General features: G+C 40.4%; 1 protein-coding gene across 5 annotated transcripts; it reads right to left on the bottom strand.

The window, feature by feature from the left end:
- Positions 1–615: 615 nt before the first annotated feature.
- On the bottom strand, positions 616–21084 carry ampd2b (adenosine monophosphate deaminase 2b). Of its 5 annotated transcripts, none has more exons than XM_042228301.1 (19): positions 15366–16117; positions 15024–15164; positions 9742–9866; positions 9524–9654; positions 9374–9442; positions 9183–9285; positions 8900–9089; positions 7346–7487; positions 7117–7206; positions 6846–6975; positions 6536–6730; positions 6309–6440; positions 6010–6173; positions 5254–5380; positions 4997–5160; positions 4265–4385; positions 3882–4055; positions 2976–3086; positions 616–2891 (listed from the first exon to the last, which is right to left on the bottom strand). In XM_042228301.1, exons 3-19 carry the CDS (start codon positions 9769–9771, stop codon positions 2676–2678), a joined length of 2289 nt encoding a protein of 762 aa, XP_042084235.1. In that variant the 5' UTR covers positions 9772–9866; positions 15024–15164; positions 15366–16117; the 3' UTR covers positions 616–2675. The 5 variants fall into 5 exon arrangements, with proteins under 5 accessions (XP_042084235.1, XP_042084239.1, XP_005914966.1 ...); XM_042228305.1 differs by having other exon boundaries at positions 15024–15159; XM_005914904.3 differs by lacking the exons at positions 15024–15164; positions 15366–16117 and adding an exon at positions 20583–21084.
- Positions 21085–21604: the final 520 nt, after the last annotated feature.

The following is a 21604-nucleotide window of genomic DNA, read 5'->3' as shown; positions in this document are numbered from 1 at the left end:
ATTTTGATTGTATAATAAACAAGCTATTTGCATATCTTCAAATCATGTGGATTTTCACATGCAAAATGTCCGAAAGCAAAATATAGCGATACAGAGAGTTTTGTGCTGAACTTGCTGCTCACTCTGACGCACAGGGAGGGGGGACGAGCTGGGCACGAAAACAAAGTGCTCTTTGTTTCATGTCTTTTACTCATGATTATCAGCTACTGACGCAAGCACTTCTTACTCCCATGTTCTTAATCAAGTGACGTGCTGCATGTTTGTTACTTTTGAGAACCAAATGCATTTGTATTTGTATCTGTATTTGTATCTTTATTTATTTCAGACATAATAAAACAAACAAAAAAAACCCCAATATATACTCGTCTACATGTATTTTCATTTACGAATATGAATATATGTGTAGATATACACACACACACACGTATTTGTACAGACAAACAAGAAAATATAATAAAATAAAACACATTCGTCTAACATGAGATAACAGTTGTCTGGTCTGAAAAGGAGTAGGAAGAAGTATGCACATACTTATTAACTCCTACCCCTGCTCAACATCTTATTAATCCCACATATTTACCATATTTGCTCTGCCTGTTGAAAAGAGGAAATCACTCCAATGCAAATAAGGTTTATTTTTTACAGACACAAACAGCTTTACTGAACACAAACCACACACATGTTTCTGTGGGAGGACACACAGTGCTTTTGAAATAGCAACAAGCAGCCGTTTGACGACACCAGGACCTAAACTGAAGGCAGGAGTTTGTCAAGTTAGCAGATTCTCAGTTCTGTATAAAAATGACTTTTTGTTGATTTGGCAATGGTTGAACTTGTGCAGGGAGGGAACACCGAGGGAGGGGATCAGCATGCACCACTCACTGTACTATTACTCAGAAATAACTTAATGTAAAGGACAGATGGTACCATAATTAAGTTTAGACTGCCAGAAACAATGTCACAAACTAGGAGTATAATACAAATGAGAAGCGTCACTGCACACAAATGCTTATGTGCTCTCACTGCACTGAGTCATTGAAATGACTGCTAAAATAACAGTAAAACTATCTGAAGACTGAGACTTTTTAAGCTAGTTACCCTGCATAAGGTCCTGTGGGTAATTATAGCAGAAATGTCAACCATATACCTAAAACAATTCAACCAAGTTCGTCATTTTTACTACGGACATTATTAAAAGGCTGTTGTACCGGATGCTGAACCGATTCACTACAAATGTCATGATTTAGTAAATGTAATGATTTCAGAAACTATTAAACAATAAGTAATATTTGTAATTTATTTGGCTGTTAATTTAGGAATGGGTGTGTTAGCATTTTAAGTTTCTGTCGTCTCGGGGGGAATTCCTTTTCTACAAGGAAACAAAAATGTTACTGAAGCAGGTTAAACTTTTAATAAACTCTGACAGACTCGCTATAAACAGATCAAACCCCCCTGACTAGACTAGCAGCTACATAATCATTTGCCAAGAAACACTCAAGTTAAAATTATATTTGAACATCTAAGTCTCAAATAACCCAATAATAATTAAGTTAGTGTGACTGGAAACGCGTGTGACCCCATTCAGTCAAAATCAATCAGCTGTTCATAAAAAGGGCATGTCTGCTGCAGCTCAACTTGTTACACAAACCACAATCTGTAGATGCAAATTTGCTTTTACTAATACTGTGGATGTGTGGATTTTGAAGTAATTTAAAGTAAGAACCAAGGACCAGTGAATTTGTGAAGTCACGATGACTTTAATCTTTGACCACTGAATTCTAATCAGTTTGTCCTTGAGTCCACGCTGGTGTTTAACTCTTTCCTCAGGTTTCACTGCGACTGCAAGGCGTAGTTTATTTTGTTGGTCTAAAAGTAATATGAATTCTTGCTGTATCCTGCTTTGCTTAAGTTTAAGGTTCAGGTTATTTCAGGTTATAAAATCCTGGGAGTTCATCTGCTCCATTTCTCTGGCAGCCTTCCACGTCTATTTGGTCAACTTTAGTTTACTCTCCATGGGACTCTTACGCAACACTCTTCAGTACATTTCCAGTCATCCACGTATCCTCTGTATGGCCTGCATTACTGGTGCCTTGAACACCCGCCAACAGCCTTACTTTTGAGACATAGTTGAATAGTTTCTATGCCCTCTCCTTTCTTAATAGTTTAAGCCTTTTACGGATTCTCAAGACAGTTGATCTTGGTTCACTTAAATTGCACGAAAGGCCTAAAAGAGACCTGCATGGCGTTACGCTGGAGTCTTGATTCTTTGTTGGATCCAGTGTATTTTTTATGAGTTGATTAAAATTTTGAATGTGAATGTTACTCAAATCTGCTACAGGAAGAATTGCATTGTACAAACATGTAAATATGACACGATATGGTCACAAACCATTAAAAAAACAAAACAAAATAAAGAACAAAAGATGTTATGAAATTCTAATTACTGTGATAACATAAAGAAAGCGGGACTCAAAAAACTAAAAGAAGCAAACACCTTGGGTGCACAGACTATAAATTCTCTCCCTGATATTGGCTACCAGCAGCTCTCATTATCTTCCTGTAGCATAGCTTTTCTCTTTTTACATGATGTGATATGTTTACATGTAAATCTGTGCAATGTCCTGATGTAAAAACAGGGAATGTGGTGAGAATTTTGTTTGTGTTGTGCAGCACGGTCACTTCTCCACCTGCACAGCTCCCATACAAAGACTTCCCTCCTCTCTGATGGTCTCCAGCTCATCTGTGTGAATGGCCTGTGTGATTAAATTTAGCTCCTCACACATGGTCTCGTACCGGTACGCGACACGGATGTCAGGAACGTTGGTTCGCCTGATGTCATTGCCTTCCTGTCCCTCTTTAATGTAGTTTGGGCCCAGCCAGTAACGCTTTGCCTGATTTAAAAAAAACCCCCACAAATGTCATATTAAACACTCTGCGAACACCAGAATTTGTGATATGCAACAAAAAATGTATACCTTATGAGAAAATCCACTCATCAGTACACTGTTTCTGGCAAGCTCACACATGTCACAGGAGCTCAGTTTCCACACTTGAGCAGCAATGCTGTACTCTTCCATCAATGGCTCCTAAAAAAATACATGCGGACAATTATATAAAAGCATTTTGTAGTGAAAATGCAAAGTTAAATTTGAAAATTTAATTTAGTTGAAAGATGTTGTCTGAAGAGCTTAAAATTTATTTGAAATAGCCAAAGCTGAATTTGGTGAACCAGCTCAATTACATTAGAAGACCAAAATATAAACAAGGTTAAGCGTAGAAGTAGAAAAGGAGTGAACACTGAGAGAGGGTAGAATTACCAAAAACTGAATATTGTAATAAATAAACCCCAAAAAGTACCTAAAATAAACATCACTTGTTGAAATTGCCTGTTTTTAAAAAGTAGTTTAAAAAAGCAAAACCTGGAGCTGAAGTGCATCAGAATGAAGAACACACACACACACACACACACACACACACACACACACACACACACACACGGGAGATATAGTGATACAGCGGGTGTGTTTTTTATGCCAAACTGAAATAACAAGTCTGGATTTGTTGAATATGAATCTACCAATCATGAGCAGCTTGTTTCTGATTGGTTCCTGTGTCTGCAAAGCACAGAGCTTTTCCAACAGTGGCTCCCAGGCTTGGTGATTCTCTCCCTCCGAGCTGGAGATCTGTGGACTCAGTGGTCTCTTTCTTTTTAGACTTGTGCTTGCTCTTTTTTTAAAAATTATTTTCTTGTGAGGTTTATCTCAAAATGTGCTATAGAGATACATTTTGACTTAGTTACTTTACTTAGTTAGGATTTTACAGTGGATTTATGACTTAGTGAAGGTGGAGGTTTAAAGCATGTTATTAAATGTTTGACTTACCTTGGTAAAGTGAAATTGCAGAGGGTCATCTGTAGACAGAGAGACCATGAGGCCTCTGGACAGGTACTCTGGTAGTGGGTTACGATGGTAGCTGAGAAACAGGCTGTTATTGCTGAGAGGAGACATGGCGATGCCTACCTGGGCTAGGTAGTATAGATACTGCAGCACAGGAGCCTGGGAAGAAAACATGGCACAATGATGACCAAAGCATCAGAAATACATCAGGTCTAAATTTCCAAAATCTTATAAGGAAGAAACATAATACATAATAAATAAAATCTAATAATAATAATCTATAATCTGAGGCCTTCATAAACTCTTGGAAAAATAAGCTCCCCTGTATGTGAGGTAAACAGCTGCTCAACAGCTGTTGAAGGTCACACCTTCCTGAGCAGCAGCCCATGGGAGATATTCTCGGTCAGCATGAAACCAGAAACCAGGTGATGGATCGGCCCTGCCTCGCCACAGTGAGGACGCAGGACGAGTGTGTGGAACCCCCGCAGCCTAAAACAATAAAGCCACACAATAGTGAGCGCTGAGTTCAGCTGTGTTAGGGCTCAGCGCAAACACTCTTTGCTGCTTCACAGTGACTCATATACAAAGAAGATGACAGATAAAAGCAAAGTGCGAATCTCCAGTGTGTATTATTTGGTCTGTAACCTTAAGCACTGTCGAAACAGAATTTGCATTTGTTATCAAAGTTTTTCGAGCTTAATTCACATGAGATAAATCCAGGCTTTTCGCCTTTTTATCCAATAATGTTATTAATCTTTATTATTGATGTGCTGCATGTGCTTTACAAAAACTGTCTTTTTGTGGTTAAAACAAAGGTTGACAAACCTTGACAAAAGGTTAACAAAATTTTGCAAGTGGGCATTTTTTGCAAGGAAAGAAATTTTTAACACTTCCTTTTACAAATGCATTAAAAATCTTCACCTATTCCTATCAAAGACCAAGATACTAATAACTATAACAAAAAAAACAAAATGCTAATAGCTCAAATGACACATTAAGGATTGATTTATTTGTCTAACTGATGTTAAAAACACAAAAAATATACAATCATGGATCAAAAATCTCAGGCAGTCAGATCAAGTAAAGTCTGATTTATGTACCTGCGCAGGTGATTCAGCACAGTCATGTTTGCATACATGTAGTAGAGGTAGTAGGAATAGGGCGGGTTGTCCTCTTCTGTCCAGTTGACTGGGAGCGGACTGTCCAGGTTGAAGATATGTTGCTCTGGTTTTGATTCATCATCCACGCTGTCGAAACCCACAACCTGTTTGAGGGATGAAGAGCAGATCAATAAAACGACTACCCAAAAAGTGACTGCAGTAAAAGCAAATGACCAAAAAAAGCTTAGATGTCGTACGTGCTGAAGGAAGAGGTGCAGCTCTGGGTGGCTGCTGGGGTCGACCGTAACCTCAAACAGAGGCATGAAGATATTCTCCAGCATTTCTTGGAAGTTGCACAGCTGCTTCTTCGTGTGGTAGACGTCACTTTGAAGAAACAAGAAAACAATTCAAGAAGCCTACAGGGGAGATAACTAACGAATGGGTTGAGGAAATAATAGATATCAAATCTTTATTTTACTCATGTATTCAATAGATATTTACAGAAGGATCATTCATAATGTTGACTTGGATTTGTGTCAGAGTTGCTAGATACATGGAAATGCTTAGTTTTCAGTATAAGTTATATAAATGACACAAAAACAAACAACAAAAACTAAACACAGTAAAAATCGAAACAGTGTCTCTTTTCAGGCATTTTCCAGTTATAAAAAAAAAGAAGCCAAAACCGTTTAATATAGGGACTATTTTCTTTTTACTGTCTCTTTCTGCAGTAGTTCTGCGGTAAAATACAAAACATTTTGTTAATGGAGAAGATGCATGACAACTTAGTTACGTTGCTACTCTTCTTTTTATCACTCAATTTTTGTCACATGATATATCACAACACCACATTTATATTTACAAATCTCACGTAACGTCGAGTAGCTTAGCAATAAGGGAGTGCAAGTATCATCAGTTTTTATTAGCTTACTTAAAATCTGCTCTAAAGAGAGAGGGGACTGCTTTTTCATTGTTGTTTATTTAATTCAGTTTGCTACTCTTTTTAAGCTCACAAGAGTCGTGGCACTTGGACAAGCCAGCGCACGTTGTCGGAGTAGACCTGATGTTTGACTGCCCATCTGGCCAGTTTGTCCCACTCGTTTCTGGAGCGGCCGTAGATTGACAGCCTGAGCTCCACGTTCTGGTACTTGCTCTCCTCCAAGTCGGCCATCACCTCCTGAGAAGAAGAGACACACCAAGTCAGCCAGAGGGCGCCAAAGCCCAGAGAGTCCGCCTCCAGGTACCAGAAACGACTGGTCTGTGTAAGAAACAAGTGTTTGCAACTTCAAGTGTTTGTGCATACAGTGAGCACCTTAATAATGTGACCAAAGTATTTCCCCTCAATGTAGTTGTCCGTTTTGATGAAGATCTCTCTCAGGATGGACTCGCCAATGGGATTATATTTGGCATTGAATTTGTCAAATCGGTGGAAAGTGTTACGATCCTGCAATAAAAAGGTGAAATACGGAGTCACAATCTCTGACCAGGCAGCACCTCTGAAGACCTTTTTTTAAAGTCTCCTTTATGGGCACTACTCACTGCATGCATGTCCAGTGTGTCAACACTCAGGTCAAAGGCTGTAAGGTGCATGCTCTCAAACACCTCCATCAGTGTCTGACCCCTGCCTCTTTCCACGTGTACAATCTCTTTGGGATACTTCTTCATGGCTCTTTTGATAAAACGTAGAAGGTGCTTCTGGTTCATACAAGAGGAAGCATGAATGTGCGTGTCAACCTGTGGAACAAGTCAGACAAACAGGGAACATAAACCCTCTAAGATACTGCAGTCTGCTTCTGGATTTAACAACACTAACCATGACTGGGTGAAACAGAAAAGCTCTCAAGTTCACCTTACGGATATTATAAAAGTCTCGATGTGGGACTTTCTTCTGTGCTGCCAGCTCCTTCATCTCATTGAGCAGGATGTGCATTTGGAATTTGGAGCTGAGGTATTGCAGACGTCTATAGCAGAAGGACTTTCTGTGGCAAAGCCAAAAGAAAGACAAATGATGGACTCTTTCTGTGACAGTCTGAAAATAAACTTCTGTTGATCCTTTTTGAGAATCTATTTTTTAACTATAAGGTTAAATTAATAATTTATTTAAAATGTGGGAAACCTACACTGGCCCGTTTATAATGAGAGCCATCATGACGTTCATATCAGCGATGTACTCCTGCAGGTCTGGATACGGCAGATCCAGCTCTGTGGTCCTGTAGGCAACATAACAACTAAAACACTCTTTCCTCAAGCAAAATGTGTGAACTCAAGTCTAAAAACAGACATGAATCTAGTCACGGTGAGGACGAAGCATGTGTGCAGAAAGTAAAAGATTCCCGACAGATATCTCACTTATCCATAGTGTTCCTCGTCGTGTACAAGTGCATAACACCATCCACCATCTTACAGCCGTAACCCATATCAGGGGGCATGCTGGTGGGGTCCACGTTCTCATAGGGGTGTGTTTCAGAAACAGGTGGGTGCACTGTGGCATCTAAGAGGAGACAGAATGATCCAGTGTGTCACGACTTTGTTCAAGGTGGGCAAGCAAGTGCAGCTATGGTCTGACTTTAACTGCCTACATGCTGTGACAGCCTGCAACAGATGGATTGTGAGATCTGTGGGTGTCCCTGGTTATGTTTTAATATGAGAGAATTGCACAGATTACCAAATATTTCTGAGCAAGAATAGCCTAAGTAGAGCACTCAAGAACACAGGTGCAAAAAACTGTTGGTAATTATTATTGTCTTCAAGACTGAGCTGAAATTATCCTGCAGTTAAATCTCCTGGGTCAAATTTGTTATGAAATAAATAACAGCTTTGATTTGTATTGAAATATTTTAAAAAATGAAAAAACACATACATTTCTTTTTTTTAGTCTAATAAACCAGATAACCTAAATTTACAAAGACAGACATTTACATTAAATAACACATTGACATACAAAGACTCCTAACATTTTGAACCGTAACATGTTCCTTATTTACTTGATAAAATCTAGTTTAATCATGGGTTTAAAAAAGATCTGTTCATCCATCCCTCCCTCCTTCCTTCCTTCCTTCCTTCCTTCCTTCCTTCCTTCCTTCCTTCCTTCCTTCCTTCCTTCCTTCCTTCCTTCCTTCCTTCCTTCTCCTTATCAGAAGTTAGGTCACAATTTGGTCCCAGGCCAGAGATATATATGATCTTCAGGTAAGGTTCTGGGTCTTAAAACCCACATCTAGGGGGGCACCCTAACAAGATATCCAAATGACCCCAACTGGCTCATTTTAACATTGTGAAATAGTAATTCAACACCAAACTCCCTCTGGATGTCCAAGTACCTCTCCCTATCTCTATATATCTATATGACCTTACTCTTCCAGTAATTACCCAGGATGCACGACCATATGTTTTTTTTCTTTTTTGGGGGTGGGGGGGTGTCTTCTGGTAAATCATTTTTCCTTTTCAGGCCAGTCCCTTCCTCAACTCTGAGCTCTGCACTATTTTCCACTAAAGAACCGTGCCCTGCATTTTGGAGGTTCTGACTCTCATCCTGTCCCTTTCACACTTGGCTGAAAACCACTCCAGTGCACGCTGAAGGTCATGCTCCAATGAAGCCAACAAAACCACATCAACTGCAAAAAGCAGGATGCTTTTCTCAGGTTTCCAAAGCAGACACCCTCCTTACCCCAGCTACAGAATCTGAGACAAGGGGAAAACCAGGCAGAGTCCAACACAGACTGAAAACGTGCCTGACTTTGTGGCGAGGACACAGACAACACTCTCACCCCGGTTGTAAAAGGACCTGATGGCCCGTAACAACAGACTCAGAACCTGTGGGGTATACTAAATAAATATTGTTTTGACTAATTTAGATTACAGTATAAAATGATGCAAGAGCAATGGTGCAGATGAGGACATTCATACTTGCAGTGACTGTGGTTTCTGGGATCTCTTCCTCATAGATATCTAAGTCTAGGGGTCTCTCACTCAGCTCCTGCAGGTAACGAGCAGTGGTTCTGCAGAAGCTCTGCAGCGACAGGCCCATGTACTTTTGCCTGATGAACAGAGCCTTCACTACACATTTGGCAGCATCCAGCAGATCTGTAAATGGAACCTAGGACAGAAAAACAGATGTCTTCATGAAAGATTTGACTGTAAGAGAAAAAAACACACACACAGTCTTCCTGCAGTGACCACTCTGACTTACCCCACATTTCTCTTCTCCAGAAATAGTGACTCGCTGGTACTCCCTCTCAGGGACCGGTTCTCTCTCCTGCAGGTCAGGAATTTGGCTCTGCTCCTTCATGTATCTTACGATAGATAAATAAACATATGAGATCACCATTCTGGCAGTTTAAGATGAGCATTGAGGGGTTCATGTGACTACGGTTGACTCACTCAAGATCTGTGGCACTGTCAGTCTTCATGAACTCTTGCTTGGCTCGTAGGAGTATGTCAGGTTCAAACCTGAGATCACAAACACAAAGGCCGAGTTGAGTTCATAGTCTGACTGCAAAGTCAAATACCTCTTTTGCCCCTCGCGCTTACTTGACATCCTGGCTGATCTGTCGCTCAAGGCGATGACGTTTCTCCTCCAGCTGTTCAATGGGGCTGTCCTCTGGAAATTCATAGGGGGCGCTCCGCATCTCGCTCTCTGCCAGGCTGCGTGAGAACAGCTCCTTCAGACAGAGACAAAGAAAAATGAAAGCCACGGCGTAACTTTGAACATCACTGGTTAATTATTTGCACAGTGGCTGAACACTGACTTCGGCAATCTCCTTGTATTTTCCATCCATGGAAGTACGTAGGTCAATGGATTGTTTCAAGGCCACAGGGATCCCAGGCAAGGAATGCTGGGAAGTGAGGAGGTGGCGGGTACCACGGAGATCAACTGCAGATAAATAGGGAAAGAAAGTAGGCGCTGAGCAGTTTCTCTTCTGTGATAACATATTCTCAGGAGCCTTATTTCGAGACTTCAGTAAATAATGGTCTAATTACAGTATGAAGAGAAGAAACAACCCACTGAGTGGAGCACATGGGGCTAATGTTTGCTGTTTATCTTTATATCATGTCTTTGCCTGTGCTGCATTTTTAATAACCTGTAGGAAATAATTTGTCATTGGTGTGCATGATAATAGGAACTTGCTTCCATTTAGGGTAATATTTTATAATACAGCCCATGACTAATGGCGTAATTAAATTTAATTGTATTTAATTCGAAATTGCAATGTGATTATATTTACTTACAAATAATTAATATCCTGGTAACTTATTGGAAAACACAACAAATATTTCCCCATCTTACATCATAAACTGTACTCTTGGGCACACGGGCTGTATTATGGAGTAGCTTAACCTTACCCAAATTCTGGATATTTTGCAGGAAAGGAGGCACATATTATAATGTAAGTAATTTTAAGTACATCATAAGTAAAAAAGAACAAATGAGCAATAGAAACTTCATCATGCATCGTAAATGTAGGATTGGAAATATTGTTTTCCATCAAAATTACTAAGAAACATAACATTTTAAAATGAGTTATGTTGTACTTAAATTTACCTACATTAAAGTTTTTGTCTCCCATTCTGTAAAATACCTGAAAGTTAGGCAAGGTTATGCTACTCCATAATACAGCCTGCACCCCAAAAAGATGGCGCAATCATTTTTGGTTTTTGCTAAATTACCGGGAAATTATGAATTACTAAAAATGACATGTGCACTACTTAAATTTATTTACAGTATAATTATTTCTTTCTTTACAGTAAAACTGTAAAACTACATTTTGACTTCAAATAAAACACACTGAATGTCCATTTAATTACAGGGGAATTTTAGCCTTAGTTGCGGGCTGTTATAAAGTGTTGCTCGCTTTGATTTAAAGATTTACTGTCAGAGTCTAAGACGTTTACTTTTTTCTAGGCTCCTCAGAATTATCAAATTATAAAGGTTTCGGTGGTTTGTTAAAAAGCTTTTGAGCATGAGGTAATGCATTGTTACAAATTGAAAAATGCACATCTCAGTCAGGGAAGCTCCACTGCTAAAAGCTTTTTATTCACTCAGCAAAAGTATCGATTCAGTGTAATTTACTCTTAATGTTGCATGTTAGGACCGATAAGATTGCTTGTAAAACTTTTTCAAAGTCACTAAAACAATCTGCAGAAGCTTGTTGTTCCTCTTCACACAGCAGTGGAGGTCTGAGCTCAGTGGCTGTTTGTGCCTTCAGACACAATGAGCCATTCAGGTGGAGAGCCCATCAGCACATACACCGACTGATGCAAGCCATTGTTGCCATTGCAAGGCTTGAGTTTTATACAAACCCTGTTGTCATGGGAAGCTGAAGAGGGGAAAATAAAGGAGGCTGGTTCTTGACATTCAAAGACTTAGGACATGAGAGGTATGAGTGGAAACTGTTTTTTATAGCACAAAAGAAAACAGAGATCGCACTTTCCCCTCTCGGCGTATATTTAGACAGATATTAATCTTCCCCTTGAAACGATGCACCTGCCACTGAAATATTCATCATCCTGCTAAATATTTCATCCTGTGCATGCTAGGCTGTCACTGAGACTGTTGTCCGTCAGCATTTATAGACCATACACACAAGAAGGTCAAAGAGGGCGCACTGTTTGATACTTAAAGTCTGCACTCAAGTTTGACTTATTTAACGCAGCATGTCTGAGCATGCCTGCTCCTTGGAGAAAGCAAAGGAGACCAGAGAGGCCAATTAACTGGGCCGATTAGCACTTCACAAAAAGCTTCATTAAAATTTATTTAATAAAAAAAAAAACACTCAGTGAAGTAGGCGAAATGGCTGCTATAAAGAGAGACGGTGGTAAAATAATTGGCTGGACCACAACTCACCACCAGTTTATCACCTTCTGCTTAACACCGTCCAATCAGCACTTCCCACTCCCACTCACATGGACTACAAGGGAGTAAAGTCAAAACAAGCACAGTATTTCTGGCTAAAAGGTTTTTCAGATCATTATGAGAAACGCAAACTTTTTTCTTAATTATTTGAGTATGATAATGTTTTGCCCTGTAATAGTTGAATGAGTTTAACTCAATTTCCCTTTATATAAAATATCATTTTTTACTGAACTGTGTTGAAAAATGATCTTTGATATTTGATATATATTTACTAAAAAGCGGATTCATTTGATTTAGGAGATGCACAGAATCATCTTGTATAGCTTCCTCTCTGAAATACACATCAGTGCTGGGAAAGTCTAAAGATAAATGGTTGTAAAATCTTCTTTTTTATGTCATTTTGAAGATTTTTTTCTGCTTACACACTCAGCAGGTTCAGTCCAGTTTAAGTTTTCATCATAGTGCTGTCGACAAACATGGCAAAATTAGCCTCAAGTGAAAGTTGCAAAGCTGGTTTTTTTTGCATATTTATTTACAATTTGTTTGGTTAGAGTCACTATGCATAACTATAAACTCACCAGACACTTTATTAGGAACACCGATTTAACTGCTTGTTAATGCAAATATCTAATCGGCCAACTCAAAGCGTTTAGACATGCAAGCAGAAAGAAAGTGATGACCATAATGTTTCTTTTCATTAATTGATTGGAATGACTATGAAGGTAGCACAGCTGATGGTGCCAGACTGCCTGGGTATTACAGAAACTGCTGATCTATTGAAATTTTCCCACACAACCATCTCAAGTGTTTAAAGAGAATTATTCAAAAAAGATAAAACATCCAGTGAGCTGCAGTTCTCTGAGTGAGATGCCTTGTTGATGGCAGAAATCAGAGGTGAATGGCAGGAAGCTTCAAGCTCATCTCTGAAGAGTATTTTCAGCACCTTTTTGCATTAAGCACAAAGAATTGGGTCAGGGGGGCCTGGAGCATATCCCAACTACCATGGGGCAAGAGGCAGGGTATGCCCTGGACTGGTCACCAGTTTGGTACAAGGCTAACACAGAGACATAACCCCATGCTTAACTTTGGACTATGGGAATAATATCCAGAGAGGCCACACACAGACACAGAGAAAACATAAAAATGCCACACAGAACTGGATATTTTAATATTCATAAAATATTTATACTTCAATATTGGAAAGCTAATATTTTAAGTACTTTATACTCACTTCAGGTTAAGTTTGGAAGCCATAATTATCATTTCCCACTATTTTGACAGTTTTTAGTGCACACTAACTGCTGATACAAATAGCTGTTAATAGCAGCTCTAGTCGTAATGGAATTATAAATATATAATAAATCATTTATATAAATAAGAAATTATACTGATGCGCATATAAGTCAGCTTCCTCTTTCCAAAAGCAGGGTTGAGTCAGTAAAAAAATGCTGCGATGCTCCAATCTCAGCTGAAAACTGAAGTCACACATAGACGCTTCTCTGCTATTAAGAAAGGGCAAGTCTGTCAAACGTAGCGGTTGCCTAAGATATGTCTCCGCTGTTATTCTGGGAGACATCAAAATCATCATGATTACAGCGGACACTTGTGCGGAGGGCGGGAGGTGACCAGTGGCAAAGACATGCATGCTGGGCCACAATAGAGCAGAGCCTAGCCAAGCCTACCAGACCCCAAGCTAATCCCCTAATGGCTGCTATATTTGGATCAGTAGCATCAATGGTTGCATAACAACTCATCCCCCAACAGAAGAGCAAACCACTCAAAAATTAAAGTCAGCCATAATTCATTTGCCTTTAAACTATATATAATCTGGCAGGCTGAAGCTTTTAATGCACTATGAGGCAGGTGCACGAGGGTCCAATTAAAACACAATTTAAAGTGTTTCTCGGCTCTACCACATGTGTTAGAGCAAAAAACACTTTGAACATGAGACAACGCAGCAACATGCTCTCTCACAGCTCGTCACTACATATTGCCTCAAAACAAGGTCAGATAGTATCAGCTTGCAGAGAGACTTCCACCACATGAATATTTCAGTAGCAATACAGAGCATGGAGAGGTCCCAGCTCAAGTCTTACAGCATGGTTTAAAAAGTCACCACAGACGCAACGATAACTGGGAAGTCAACCTACTCCTGGAGCTGCTTTTTTCTCAACCTTGTACAGGAATAAAACTTTCCAAAGAGCGTTAATATTCCCTGACCGATCAGAGTTAAGATTACAGGATGGTTATATTTGTATATTGACTGTCTTTTACCTCTACACCCTCCCCTCTTTCTGTCTACAACCACACAGGCCATGGTTCACCAAATGCTTTCTACCTTCTTCCACTGACTGTGCAGCTTTCTGCTCACAAAAAACGTCAGTGACTCACAGCCTCTGTAGCAAATCTCTCTCAGTGGAAGCCGTATGTTCTCACAGCGCACATGTGTCAGCACTGCTGAGATGGCAGGATTACTGGTGATGGACAAGTATGATTAATAAGTCAGGGGAGTAAATGTGGATAGTCTCGGAACCACTGTTTCAGTTGTTTTTCATCGATGGGCGCAGATTACCACTTCAGCGTAACTAAATTACCAAATTTGGCGACTCACCACTTGTATGGGCAGTCTCCTGGTCATATAAACAAAAAAGGATGCTATCCAGCTATGCATCAATCAGCCACCATCTCTCATTACTGAAAGTTCTTCTATGCCAAGTGATGGTTTAGTCTCTGCAGCTGCACAAACTGCATGTTCACAAATCTCCTCTCTGTATTTATTTTACTGTTGTCAGACTTCTCAGTTGAACCATAAAGAAAAGCAATACCAAAACTATAAAAAGCTCAATGCCCACTAGACTTGAAAAAAAAAATTCTGCAGGGTCTTGCGGTTGGAGGCGTAGCTCAATTTATCGATCCTGGCTGCTTCTCTTTGCACGGTTGCACCTTTAGAGCACTCTCAAAAGACGCGAGAAAAGCAGTTTTTGGGACAATCAATCGACACACATTCTTCTCAGCGCACTAAAGACAGCACTGCTCAGGGCTGTTACACAAAGCCACCAAGGGACAGGCAGAGGAGAGTGGCAGTGATTGGGAAAAAGAGAAAGGAAAAAAGGAGGAGAGCGAAAGGGTTATTTGGGCTTTTTTTTTGTTGCAAGGGATGAGGGTAGTGGAGCGTACCTGCCTCCTCAGAACCTGTCTTAACCAGCAGCTAGCAGGGCCGAGGGAGGAAAGAGAGACAGAGAGAGGGAGAGAGAAGCTGTCCTGGCAGGGCGATGGAGCATGCCAAACAGCAAATGGCCCAGGATGGCGTCTGCTGTCCTTTTAAGATGGGTTAAATGTGATGACAAGGACAGAGGGATGGCAAGAAACAAGAAAGAAACACTTCAAACAGTCAAATGTCAAAACTGGCAAAATAAATGAAAACCCCCCCACACGCGTACATATGCTTTCACATCAATGCACTCACAGACTCACACAGTCATACCCTCTGCTCGCTTAATCTGTCCCTGTCATACATACAAAGAGCTGGTCCAGCAGATCCATGAACTCCCCTTCACATCCCAGTATGTGACCCCCCACCCTCTGCTCTGTCTGCCTCCTGGTTCAGGCCAGCTGTCGTTGCACTAGCTGCCTCTGGAGCTGATCCTCCTCATTTGAATGCCTCTGACATCTATCTGGAACGTACCACGGGAGGGTAAGGAGGCAGGGGGGGATGGCGCACATTACCAGAGGATGTGCACTACTACTGCTATGAGTTACTGCAACAAGAACCCCCCCGCTCCTGTCTACCTTATAGTCCATGCTGTATTTTGCTGAGGGGACCATGTGTTCAGGATGTTTGTATCCTCAGTGTGTGTGAGTAAAGCGGTGCTGTCTCAGCAACAAGGTTTGAGACGTCATTGTCTCTCTCTTTTTTTTTTTGCCGCTGAATAGTAGCAGTGTGAGAGAGATGCCTGTTCGATAGATGCAACCTGCCTCCTTCTCTTCTCACATGAATGAAATTAAAGGGCCAGCAATGTTGTCCCCATTACGGTTGCTGCAGCAACATAATATGCTGCAGGTCTGCGACTGCATTCCCAATCACAGAACTATGCATATGCTATTTGAAATTATTCTTCAGTAACACAATGACCCGCATTTCTACAGCCTGATTTCAAAATATTAAACATTTGCAAAACCCTCCACTGAATAAGCTCTTTACTTTTTTTGATATACTTTTGTAACAAATGTAAATTTGCGCTGGATAACAGAAGCAACAATGTGGATCTCAAAAATGTGGTGAAAATGCAGTGAAGGTGGTTTATTTATACATATATATATATATATACGTATATATATATACATATACATATATAGTGCATTATGCTTTTGTTTTGTGTCTGAAACACAATTAACGCTCATAAACAAAACACTATGTGGCTTAAAACTTGAATCTGTATCATGTTAAAAAGTGAGTGCTTGCGTCAAACATCTTATCTTCTCTTGCTCAATATTATTCAGCTCAGTTTGTCTAAACTCAGAGCTGAGTAAAAGAAATTCCTACCTTTTCAGTCCCTATCTTAGACTCTTTTTCTATGCTGTCTTTTTATTACAAATGATACAGGAGCCATTATTCTCGCTTGGAACAGATTTAACATCTAAAAAAGAACAAATGAAATAATAGCTCACATTTCAGAGTTCAGAAAATGTGACTGAAATGAAGTAAATTGTGCATTTCTTTACTTTAGCAGCAGAAACATATGTGAGGAATAAACTGTAGCTACCTGTGGAAAAAATAAGACATTCATTGGAACAGTCCCAGGTACCATAAGGTGAGAAGCGGGGTACACCATGGACAGGTCGCCAGCCGGTCGCAGGGCCAGTCAGAATTTCTTCATAACAAATTACATGTGATGCTGCTGATGCAGGTAATTTGCATAGAGTTTGACTGTGCAGCTGCACTGGACTACAACAAATTACTGATTAAAAGCACTCTGGCCATCATTATACCACACTGCAAAAAAAGTATCCTCTTTTCAAGCTCCAGACTCAAACATGATGCCGTCAAACAAAGTAGAGCACTGAAAAGTCCATATAACTACTGGGATGCGTTTCTTTTTTCAAGGCACTCAGATTCCAAATTGCTTTCAAGAGGTCTAATCAAATTGTTGAGGCCTCACAGAAACAACACTTTCTTCAGACCAGGCTCCCTCTGATGGTCGAACACAGAGTCACACACGGATTAATCAAAGCCCTGAAACGTGTCATTCTACAAAAACCAGCACCGAGGATCAATATGGAAAAAAACATCAGTATATTGAAGAGTACCTCTCTGATTGTTAATATGCTTTGATAATTATACATTTCATTACAGATTCATCTAGATTAAATGAGACATTGTAACAATTATCTATTTCAATCATAGCAATGCCTCATATTTTTATATAAAGATGTGTTGTCATTCATTCTTCAGTCATGAATTAAACCGATGACTTGCAGGGGTTATTTTGACATGATTGGCATGAAAATCCCAACAGTTCAAATCCAAATATACTCAGCTGATCTGGATATTTTCAGAATCAAGAAAATATTTTGCTTTCCATGTTGAAGCTTTTACGTTAGGACTATTTCCTTACAGAAAAGATTATTAAGCACCGTAATTACTTCTAATTACTCACTTATCACTGCTGCTCTAGTAGAAAGCTGTATTAAAAGGAAATACTTAAAATACACAAAGATTCCTCTAAATGGGTCACACAAACCACTGAAAATATTATCTATATTTTAGCAACTAGATGCTTTCTAGTCTTTCTATTGAAGAATATATCTGTAGTAGCCGTCACCGTACCTTTCAAACAAGACAACTCTCCACAGATCAATGTGCTGCAACCAGCAGATGACATCAGAGGACTCTGCAGTATACCCCTTGTAGCACCATATTATTAAGTACGTGCAAATGTCCTTTGAAACGATGGTCCCACCCTTAGGGCACAAGTCCATGAGACCCGTATAGGGCCAGATAAGTTGGTTCATGTAAGTAAGAGATATACCAACAGCTAACCTGCAGCACAGACTGAGGATGGACATAAGGAGTGACTGACTGAAGGTTATCAGCTGAAGGTGTGTTGGGTTGAGCACCATCGTTACAGGATCTCTGTCGGGTCATTACTGTAGCAGTTTATGACACGGACTCTGACTTATGTGACATGCAATGATGACAAGGCGTGGCACATCCGAAGGAGGTGTGATCGAGATGTGGGCAAAGTGCAGTGTGTCAAAGATCCATTACTGTATGAACGACCAATCAGAATTTTGTAATACTTGAAATTGTGTTTGATTTTTTTTTTTTATGCTGCTCTGCCTTTCCAAAGTGCTAGAATGCCTTTTCCAGCCCTAACTCTGACCCTTCACTGCGTTTATATGACAGCTGCTGTATTGAAGATAACGATAGCTAATCAATTATTGCGAATCTGTGAATAAACATCCACTGCTACATGTTATTTGCACTGTTTTAAGTGGTTCAACAAGTGGAACACAGCGCACAGCATGGACTAGCCAAACTGGTGAGTGGGTGTCGGTCTAATATCGGCACTGGCTCTTTCACAGCCACAGAAGTGATTCACCTACTGCTTCTCTCTCTGCCGAGGTTCGCTCCACAAATCCTGCACATTTTTGAAGAGTTTCACTGCACAGCATATGCTACACCACAGCCTTTCTGCCTGATGGACATGGTACAGGGTATTATGTGTACAGAGGTTTTACAACCCTTGAAGAAATTTAATCTGTGAGAGATTCATTTAGTTCTGTTTATTCCGCTCTGCTGGATTTAATAAGATAAAAGCTCTTCCAGCATGGGGAATATCAGCTTAAACAACCATTCAGCAGAGCAGCAAGCACACAATCTTGAATTTATGATCTCTAATAAGCAGCTGGAGCATTATTAAAAACCTTAGTAATTCTTCAAATAGAACATCTAATATAGTCACACTCTCGCTAACCTGCAACCTTTTTATTTTTACTCCATCTTATACAGACTGCAGTGTACTGTAGTGGTGTGAACTAGAGGGCGTCCTTTTGAAAAAACAAAAATGAGTCACTTAAATGTCATATTTGCTTACTCAGAAGGTTCCCTGGATGCTTTAACAACATCAAATGTGATGTTGTCCTAATGCGCCTCTGTGGAGACTTTCTAAATCAAACCCCGGAGGCTTCAGTACTCAATCTGTATTGGGCAGAGACAGCCTGCGCTTCCTGTTTCTGCCAGTGCTGCTTCTCTTCAATGATTTCTTCCAACAAGAAGGCAATTTTGGAGCAGCAAATGAGGATAATTACAGGGAGCATTTTGACTGGAAGGGAGGGGGGCTGACAAATCCCTCAGACATCCTGCTGTTGCATTTATTGTCAGGGTTGAAAATCAATCCCTAACTACCTCGCCAATCATCGTAGCGTCATAGCATGCTGCTGTCTATCCCCAGTGGTGACATGACCTATCTGAAGGAGCTTTTTTTAAAGACGCAGTATATTTTTTAAGAACATGTTGTGTGTGCATTATGTCATACCAAACTCTCAAATGTATTCCAGTGAGGAAAGACTATATTACTTCCTCCAAATGAAATAACATCGAGACTCGGGCGTCTTCTTCCATTTAAATACAGTTATCTATGGCTCAGTTCATTTTCTTGAATCAAAAACCTGCGGTGGGGTGAAATTATTTAATATTTGCGTATTTTTCTTTCTCTCTGAAAAACAGATGACCAACAAAGACTGACAATAGTTCTGAATGACACTGAGGTGTTTGATTCCTTATAAACAACTCATAAGGTCTAAGTGTGATCTTTCATTATATCACCATTTGCATGACGTAACTGTAACTGAATGAAAATATTTTGCATTTCAAAGAAGACTAATGAACAGAAATAGCTGCTATTTGATCTTTTGGTCATTGTATACTCTTTGTAGTTTCAGTGAAAGCCTGACCAGTGTGTGCATACATCAGAAGGGAGGCTAATCCTCTCATTCAGTGGGGGATCAGGTCCTGAGGTACCAACTTACATATTCTCTGCAGGCTACATACCACCATGGGGCTGAGTGAAAAACACCGCTGTTGCTGTTTATCTAAGCATCCTATCCCGTTTCTTAAAGGAGAAGACTAATTATACATGCTGTACAGGGACTAAAATTGTTTTTTCACTGCATGCAATATGTTTCGAAAGCATGCAACAATATAAAGCACTTCCAACCTGTCAAACAGCCTGTAACCCTTTAGGCTAAAACAGGCAAAACATCGGTTTTCACCTAACAACAACAAGTTATGCAACATCAAATTTGCTCCATACAGCAGCAGCCGATCATACTGTAAATCTACTTTGGATGATCCAGCTGATGCATGTTGTGTGTGTTCTAAAATGAAGCTGGAAAATAAGAGTTGAAGGGCAAAACTAGAAGCCAGAATGCTGACATTAAACTGCAAGGTATGAAGGCAAAATCCCCCGCAGAGCATCCAAAGCATCCTCTGCTGCACTGCTCTAATCAACAGGTTTGCATTTCCCAACTACTTATGAAGAAAAAGTAATTACCAAAGATTCTTCTTTCATGAGTTTTTTCTTGTTTTCTAAAATAGAATAATCTAATATCACCTAAATATACATAGTACAGGGCTAATCCCCCTGGCTTCAGATCATATTATTCCTCCTTCTGTTACAAGATCAGGATGCTCAAACCGTCCTCCCTCTGCAGTTCCAGTCTGCCACCACTCACCTGTGCTGGCTGTGTACTGCAGGCTTCCCCTCTTCCTGAAGGGAGACAAGGGCTTGTTTTTGGCCCCTGTGCCCCCGGCTGAGTTCCCGGAGGTCAGGTTGGAGGACATGTTCCCGGGTCTCGCTGGCTCAAATTGGGAAAAGAAGAGCTGAGTGAGTCAGAGCTGCGGCTGACGGAGCGGCGATAAGAGACACAGTGAGAGAGGACAAGAGAGGAGACCGGGGACAGACAGGAGAGGAGAGGAAGGATGGAGCACAGATGCTGGGAGTTTGAGGGAGTCGGTGCCAGTCAGCGTGTTCGTGTGTGTGGATGTGAGCAGGGATTTCCAGAGTGGTTGGTGCAGCGTGGGGCTGCGGAGCATCCCTCTGCATCGGAACAGTCCCCGCCCCCTCAGAAAGACTCCCGTGCCTGAGCTGCAGCACTGATGGAGGATGGGGTTGTGATGGAGAGGCCCACCCCCAGCACGCCATGCGCCATTTACATGCACACTGAGTACAACAACGCTCAGCACTATTGCGCAGTCCTGCTGTTGCCATAGCAACCACAAATCTAAATGTGGGCAAGCAAGCGAGGAGAAAAGTTGTGGTTATAGCAAAACTGAAGTAGTAAAAGTCAATTCTACTCACTCTGTTTTTGCAAACCACCTGTTATCTTCGCAGTCTTTACAATTTAGGGCAGAGACTGAACAGTTACCAAGTAATGAATTAAACACTCATTATTATGATGAATACTGGGATTTTTCTTTTCTTTTCACAAAAAATACAAATGCTTATTACACTTAGTGTAGGTACGTGGAGAGCATCTGTAACCATAACCGTAAAAACTCTGCTCGGATTTATGTCCTTATTTGCAAACTGCAGGGAGAGAGAGAGACGCGCGGATTCCGCGCAGTCCTTCAATTGTTTGAGGAAATGGACTCTTCCACGTAGGTCAAAAAGATCCTCGGATTAGGTAAAACACTCCAAATTTAACTTGTGAGAGTACATTATCAGGATGTTGGTATCTCTCATTTTAGGTGAATT

The sequence above is a fragment of the Haplochromis burtoni genome, unplaced genomic scaffold (assembly GCF_018398535.1).
Source record: "Haplochromis burtoni strain Fernald_Lab_line unplaced genomic scaffold, NCSU_Asbu1 Contig_9, whole genome shotgun sequence".
Lineage (NCBI taxonomy): Eukaryota > Metazoa > Chordata > Actinopteri > Cichliformes > Cichlidae > Haplochromis > Haplochromis burtoni.
This window is presented reverse-complemented; position numbering and strand designations above follow the sequence as displayed.